Below are 7,720 nucleotides of genomic sequence, written 5' to 3' on the forward strand. Positions count from 1 at the left end.
GGAATATCTAGCCTCGATTATAAAGGACGACTCGGCCAGTGTTAAATCTGTGTTGCAATGACTCGAACAGTATCTGATTATATCTTTATTGCTTAATTCGTATGCGACGGTATATATAAGTTGCAGCAGTTGGCATGACTACTTATTCAGTCCCTTATTTAAATAGAATATATATATAAATAACACGGTTAATTTGTACAAGTGAATATATATGTAACTTAAACTGCGATATCTCAAAAGGGCGTTACTGCGCTAAACTTCTAATATGATAATAACAACGTATACATGGTATATGCGATACTGTAGCGATCCTGCTTCCGGTTTTCACACGTTACGAATGCAGTGATTATACATGCTTCCGGTTTCACACGTTACGAATGGGTCAGCCAAATAGGTCGGCTTGTGTGTGAACGAGAACAAGTATAATTAATAATGCGTCATAAATTAACTCTGATAGATATTTGGAAATATGAGACAAGAAATGTCTCCAACGTGTCCAACAAGAACAAATGTTCGGCCAAAATGAATCTACAAAACAAACGGCACATTCGTAAAAACAGGCTTGTGTGCATGATAAAAACATGAAGTTATATAACAAGGTGGGAGTAGACGGGACACTTTTAGAACACAATATTCAAATATCCTGATCGTGTTTTAAACAATTAGCCAATCGGAGTCCTGAAGAAACGGTTTTATAATTCTTTGAATGATTTTTCTTACTACCAATTGGCAAGAGAAAATAGAATGAAACGGTGTCCCATCTTCCACCACCTTACTTTACAACGCATGTATCTGTCACTTGGGTGTTAACTTGCGTAATTTCCCACAGCGCCGTGTTTATTCCGTATGCTAAATACGGCCGCACGTTTTTCTCTCCGGTTATTGTAGGGTCCTTAAAAATCGTTTGTAAGTATCTGACATTGTCCGTCACGTTGAACGTTTTATATCCTTTATCGTTCATTTGCATCATCTGTTGATACACAGTGCGGCATCTATTCAACCACTTCGGTCGTGAAATTGGTCCAGGAATGTGGATTTCCATTGTAAGTTGGCGAACACATCTGTGCAAGCCAGTGTCCAGTAGCTCTTGCATTAGCTGTGTATATTAAAACACATAATCAGTTTGGTATATACAACAAGAGAGCATAGCTTTGGTTAATGGACACGATAATTACGAGTCTACGACGTCATTTGTACATTTATTATACGTAAATACGTATTGTTTTATACAGCGAAGAAACCAATAAAATACAAAAAATTGAGCTATTTTTTATTTATAGCGCCTAAAACATCTTATCGTGTAATTAAACCGTACCATACATTTTCGACGTACTGTTTTTGAACAAACAGTGTGACTAAACGTCTAATATCAGTTAAAAGCTATGAGGCTAAGAGATATGAGAATAAAAAATACCGAAATTTTCAAAGCAAAAAACAAACACAACTATTCGAAGATAGGTTTTATAACAGACAGCGATAAGCGGCATCAAAACAGACCTCAATACGACAATAACAAATAGCAAATTTAACTTGCCCTGTCTTCGAAGCCACCCCCGTCTGGAGCGTCGGTGTCTACTTTCAATACATCCAAAACTCTTCCGGAATGTCCGAGCTCTTTCAAGATGGTTTCTATACAGTAAAACATACGATAACGCTTTATTTATAAGATAATACCTGGATAGTTGTCGATTTTTGGTCAATCAGAAAACATCGCCGTGACATATATATACCATTTTTGCATGGTCACTTTTATGCGCGTAAGTACTCGCATATTTACTCGCAAAAACAAAGTTAACACGCATAACGTCATAAGCGTGTCATCTGCTGTAGGAGGTTGGTTGTTACTCGCATTATGCAAAAAGTAATGGGAAAAGACAGTTTCACTTTTAAGAGCCTAATCTTTTTTGGGTATTAATTTTATAGGTTTTCGTTGGTAATAGCACCATAAAGTATTAAAACTCATTTTATAAACTAGATTTATTAATATTGCGCTAAAATAAGCTTACTCAATGTTAATACGAGCATAAACCAATGACCATGCAAAATAACGCGGTTAGCGAGTTATCATATGACGAGTTAATGCGGATCACATACACATATAATGGAGAAATGCAATAATCCTATATATAAAGGTGGGGAAAGACGGAACATCTTTAGCACGTAATATCAAAATATCCTAATCGTGTTTTAAACAGTTAACAACGGTGTGCGGGAGGCGTGAAGGTACAGGTTGTATGATTCTTTAAATTTTCTGTGTTTACTAGCAAATGGGAAATGAAAAGAGAATAAAAAGGTGTCCCATCTCCCCCCAGCCTAATATACATAATAAAACGTTATACCTTGCAAACAAGACTAACATACCAGCACACCAGCAAAAAAATACCGACGCTGGTATTTGTTTTCAATATACATCTTATAAGCTGTTGTTATAGATATACTTACGAAGTGTTCTCATCTTCCAGCCGCTTTCATCTGCATCGAGATCCTTATCTGATATTCCAATCTTATGAAAGGTTACACCCGAAGGAAACACTCGACCATCTTCCCACTTCGTACCTATGTACAATATTACGTCTCACAACTAATAAAGCGGTTACGAATATATAGCATTTTAGGGGGGCGGGGGGTTAAGATGGGATACCATTAACACTAAAAACCCATATTCCTGTTTTGAACAATTAACAACGCTCTTTTAGAGCTACGGTGATACGATTATATAGTTATGTAAATATTCTTTGTTTGGGCAAAGAAAAAAATGAATGAAAACAAGAACCACTTTACCCCAACCCAGCACTGTATATATATATAACGATTTTCGTTTTCCGACCTTGCGAGAATAAATCAAATCACATTTTATTATTCACATACCACGTAATTTTAGTATATTCTAGCTTCTAGGTTGGAATCAAGCTGTTAAAATGATGTACAGGAAAATTATGTTCTCATACTTGGGTCAAATGAGTGAACTTCGCAGCCTTTGTTCGCCAAAGCTTCATCAAAACTAATATCACCACCGATACCAAACGAATAGACGAGACATTTATGCGACGAGCTTGACTGAAGAGGCCAATACTTATCTTCAAAACAGATTTCGTAACTTCCGTCTCCATTATGGCTATTTCCACCAATTCGAGCGGATTTTTTACATTGATACTGAAAGAAGGTTAACGTTATTAAGCGCAAATGAGCACATCAAAAACTTTTAGTGATTTTGTTTGAAACATATTTGCTGTATAAACCTGCTAAACCAAATTAGAAAACTTGGCGAAAAAAATATGTAATGGTTCGTTCCTATCCAAAACGACATATAGTAGGATAGGGGGGAGCTGGGACACTTTTTTATTCTATTTTATCGTTCCATTTGATAATAAAAGAAAACATTCAAAGAATTATATTCACGACTCCAACTGACCGCTCTTAACTGTTTAAAACTCAACCAGTACATTTAAATATTATGTGCTAAAGGTGTTCCGTCTTCCCCCACCCTACTATGAAGTTACATATGAATCCGCCAGTTAAAAACATGAAAATCCCATTTCAGCGCATTCCTTTCTTTTTATATAGTTTTTTTTCTAGAAAAAATTGTTTAATGTATATGGTTCAAAAAATTAGTTCAAGATTAAAACCTGAAGTTTGTGAACAAATTCCCAAAGTCTTTCGGATTCCTCCTGTGGAGGCGCATGGCCAATAACTCCGACTAAGTGGAATATCGTATATTAGTTTTAATTGCGATTACTGCTTACTGGTATATACGGAAATAAAGTCATATTTAATAATAATAATTGCGTGTCTAGTTAGAGAAATCTGAACTGAATGTACGATTTTTTTCGTTTCAAACGGTTTCGTTTTTGAGTTATAGGAATTCGTATTTTAACCGGTGACGTCATGAAACTTCTCGCTTGAGCGCGCGCCTTGCCCTTATATCGGGGAAACGGCGGGCTTTCCATTTTCTCTTGTTGTCATCTTGAAACGACTAAAATCAATAATTTTACACGTTACAAAATTTCTTGGCCAACGAATGATCGTACTGTTCGGGCGTTTGGCGGAATGTAATCTATCTAAATACTCTTAGAAATCATTAAAACACGCTGTGTGCGTAATAAATTTAAAATTAACTACAACAGTAGTAGCAGAGGCAGAGTCTACCAAGTTTGTAAACTTGTTTAGTTTAGTATAGTATACTCTATAGGTGAACTTGCGTTATCGTATTTATGACCTACCGTTATAATTTTCGTGGACGGTGAGCACTTCTGCAAACAAAAATAAATTTATGCTAGTAAATAAAAAAACACAAGGAAATTAGATACAGCGATACAGGGAATTCCCAAAGGGTATGTGGTATAAGAAAGTATCCAGCTGTTGCCGTGCCAGTGTTTTCGTCCTAAGTAGTGACAGTGGCCTATATACAAAGTATGTGCGGCACGAAATGCATGCCTTTTGATGCCAGTATGGGTTCCTGTATTTAAACTAATTCTCTTCCTGAAAACAAAATTAAGTGCTTACACCTATTGAACCGATCCCCTGACTTTGCTTCAAAGCGAAAAATCACAAATTCGTATTTTAAAGAAAAGGTACACCTTTTGTAAACGAATGAGTTGCATAACATTAACCTACCTATGGTTCTGAAAAGTGCATACTCCAACGTTCTGATGTTATAATAAGTAAACATAATGATAAATATGATTATGCAGATCACTGGGAAACTCTTATAGATTCTCATCATTTACTGAGCTGTAAGTGATTTGAACTGCTCTGTTGCAAATGTAAAGATAGTTTGTTTGAGCGGCCTGCGAGATAGTGCTATTGTAGACACTACTGAATTATTTATGAACAAACAATGGTACAGTATGCTGTCTTTTACAACTATATAGCCTACCTTTTTAGACTGAAACAAGAGAAAAATGAAAAAGTAAACAAATATCCGCAGACTGTAAAATAACAGAAATCTGCCAGCGCCCGTTTTAACGACCGATTGGCTATTACTTTGACCTCTCACAAACTGACTGCTTTAACAACACGTTACATTACCTCTCATAACAACGCCGAGAGAGTCAAACACGTCGGAGAGAGCGCATAATCCAAAGAAGCATGCAGCACGAGATGCAACATAATAATTACCAAGCGCGCCTGCCTCTAACCCAGAGGTAATGGCTTCAAGACTCTAGCTGCTAACATTGTGAGCGTATGTGTCTTTGGGCAAAACAGTTAACGGCAACTGCTCTAATCCATTGGTCACTAATGGGTGATCCAAATTATCAGCCACGCGAGGTGTAGGCTATAATACAGAATAGGCTACCTGTGTTATAACGAACGCTGTTTTTCGGCTACGCGAGGATAAAATAAATTACATCATATGTTTAGTCATCTATGGTTACATTCATCCGCCCGTACATTATGTTAGGTTACAACTATTCTAATGCTCGTATAGTTTATTATATACAGTCAGTTGAACGTGCATGCTGTATTTCCTCCTTTCTATACAAACCTTGATTAGAAAATGCATTTTTGGCTTACCACAGATAAGAGAGTCTACTGGTAAATACGTTATAGGCCGTGATTATAGTCAGTTTACGAGGTACTCGCGTGTTGCGTTTTACTTGAAATCGATACACCTTGTAAGTGATCAGATTGTGAACACACTATAAAAGATTGCTTGTCTGTCAACCTAGTTACATGTTTAGATGGAATTCCAATCCAATCCGATCATGTAAACAAGTATGTGATTAGTCCATCTGAATCCAAAACTGGCTTAAAGCTTTGGTTACAATCTGTGGTACATATTAGGTTTAAATGCATTATTCCTCCAAATTAAAAACATATCAGCACATGGAGACAACAGCAGAAATAATGTAGCAACTTGTCCTCGATTCAATAGAACTATGCCTTTAAATAATATATCCGAATTAGCTCTAGGATTACAAACTGCACAATTAATGCTGAAAACTAATTCACCCACACAGTATATAATTTTATTGCATAATTAAATTGAAGAAAAAACAATGGTCAACAAAAATGTAGTTTACAAAATGTACTACTTCTTGCAACTCACCAAATTTACTGCACATTAAAAATGTATTGAAGACTTTAAAAGTGATTTATCAAGTGCATAAATTACCAGTGACATGGTCAACTAAAAATAAACAATCAAAATATGATTTGAAGATAATTGGCATTTAAGCTATATAACTAATTAAGGGCTTGCATGATATGCATGTTAAAAATTCTAGAAACAGCTGGAGAATAATATAAGTAACTAGGTATATAGGCATTAAGGCATATCAATTACATTGACAAGAGTTTCAGGAATATATTAATATATTGGTTTATATCTGGATGTTTCACAGATATCTTAATTCAGTACTCGATAAGTAAATCTACTTTAAAACTGTTTTAAAAAATTGGTTAAACACAGTTTTCCAGATTAATGCATGTAAACATTGGTGTAAATAAGTGATACGGCTACTGATTCTGCATTAAAAACTTTTCCATCTGTTCATGTACTTTCTCTGGTTCATCCTGGTTAACCCAATGACTTGCACCAGGAATCATGGCCACGGTAATGTCAGTTGCCCCACCCTGAAATAAATACTGATATTGGCTACTTTTGTTTAAGACATATTTTAATTTTAAAAGCCAAGACACAAAGCGAGAAACTGTTTCCATTAAAATTTATCTGTAACATAAAACAGGAACAATTTACTATTTGTAAAACAATGAGTTACAAACACCAAAACTGGGCATGTAGACCTCATGACTTAAGACTTATAGCACAGTACAATGTAGAATATTTAATTTGGGATTTATAGCATAATTTGACATCAAATTAAAGATTTCAAAGTGTTTTACAATCAAGCCAATTAGGCTTGATTGGCTGATGTGTCACTACTGAGCCGTGCAAGCATGTTGGATATCTGAATGAACAGACTAAAAGCTCTAGTTTTTGTGTCATCATTGTAATATTGTCTGGGTTGCGATTTCCTGCCACGTCAAACTATACTTTGTCTGGTTTGATGCTGGTGAGGAAATAAAAATGACTCAGTAGTGTCAAAAATAGCGCAGCCAGACAATGCAGTCATATATTTTTTTCCCGAGTTTTATAGGTTTAAGGTTCATTTTTGTAAACAAGCCCACCTTTGCAAGTTCTGCAAGTTCTTTGCCCAATGCAGCATCCTGATCACCCCATATTAACAATACTGGGTGAACTACCTTACGAGTTTTTGCTTTGAGACCAAATCCACGGTATATTGGGTTGACTGTAAAGTATAGACACAATTTTTTAACATTTAAAAATATGCATATATGAGTTTTCCTGTAATTTCTTCTTTGGTTTGGTAAAGGTCTTATCTATAGAAATACCTGAAGTTTTTAGGAATTAAAGTATTAGGAAATAGCCAGGGGCGCAACCAGGGGGGCTGTTTTGCTGTCATGACAGCCCCCTTTTCCGTAGACACGCACGCAGCCAGAAAGTGCTAAGACGCACACACACGCGCGTTGCATTTAATATTACATTCGTTCGCTTAAAATTGGAATAACTTTTCGTTCAATTGTTACGTCACTTGTCCTATTGTAACGTAACTATTAATTATGACGTTTCATAATATAACAATCTGGAGGAATGTGCTAACTGCACAACCAACCACGAGATCGAAACATCGTGTATGAGCGTCACATTTTTACGCTCTGCGCCGGCGTAGGAAATAAAGGAAGACGCATGTGGTAG

The 7,720-nt window shown here is 36.0% G+C and overlaps 2 protein-coding genes across 4 annotated transcripts in view; both read right to left on the reverse strand.

The window, feature by feature from the left end:
* Window positions 1-76: 76 nt before the first annotated feature.
* LOC100175286 (methyltransferase-like protein 24) lies at window positions 77-5,293 on the reverse strand. Of its 3 annotated transcripts, none has more exons than XM_026839065.1 (8): window positions 5,029-5,293; window positions 4,615-4,747; window positions 4,221-4,250; window positions 3,627-3,697; window positions 2,949-3,153; window positions 2,443-2,556; window positions 1,535-1,629; window positions 77-1,096 (listed from the first exon to the last, which is right to left on the reverse strand). In XM_026839065.1, exons 2-8 carry the CDS (start codon window positions 4,721-4,723, stop codon window positions 773-775), a joined length of 948 nt encoding a protein of 315 aa, XP_026694866.1. In that variant the 5' UTR covers window positions 4,724-4,747; window positions 5,029-5,293; the 3' UTR covers window positions 77-772. The 3 variants fall into 3 exon arrangements, with proteins under 3 accessions (XP_026694866.1, XP_018671686.1, XP_018671687.1); XM_018816141.2 differs by having other exon boundaries at window positions 4,615-4,752; XM_018816142.2 differs by lacking the exon at window positions 4,615-4,747 and having other exon boundaries at window positions 5,029-5,292.
* A 654-nt stretch (window positions 5,294-5,947) lies between these two features.
* LOC100177603 (epoxide hydrolase 1) overlaps window positions 5,948-7,720 on the reverse strand; it is a 5,350-nt gene continuing 3,577 nt past the window's right edge. The window contains exons 6-7 of the mRNA XM_009863474.3: window positions 7,132-7,253; window positions 5,948-6,576 (exon numbers count right to left, since the gene is read on the reverse strand). Coding sequence (XP_009861776.1) covers window positions 6,460-6,576; window positions 7,132-7,253 — 239 coding nt within the window. The 3' untranslated portion in view covers window positions 5,948-6,459. The remainder of the gene's footprint in view (window positions 6,577-7,131; window positions 7,254-7,720) is intronic.

The sequence above is a fragment of the Ciona intestinalis genome, unplaced genomic scaffold (genome assembly GCF_000224145.3).
Source record: "Ciona intestinalis unplaced genomic scaffold, KH HT000148.2, whole genome shotgun sequence".
Taxonomy (NCBI): domain Eukaryota; kingdom Metazoa; phylum Chordata; class Ascidiacea; order Phlebobranchia; family Cionidae; genus Ciona; species Ciona intestinalis.

Bases quoted from the DNA above. Each gene is read 5' to 3' on its own strand.
- LOC100175286 (XM_026839065.1), bottom strand. From the start codon at position 4,723: ATGATGAGAATCTATAAGAGTTTCCCAGTGATCTGCATAATCATATTT. The intron at 3,698-4,220 runs GTAGGTCATAAA...TATTCCACTTAG, and splicing joins CGTCCACGAAAATTATAACG to TCGGAGTTATTGGCCATGCG. The intron at 3,154-3,626 runs GTTTTAATCTTG...ACCTTCTTTCAG, and splicing joins AATTTGTTCACAAACTTCAG to TATCAATGTAAAAAATCCGC.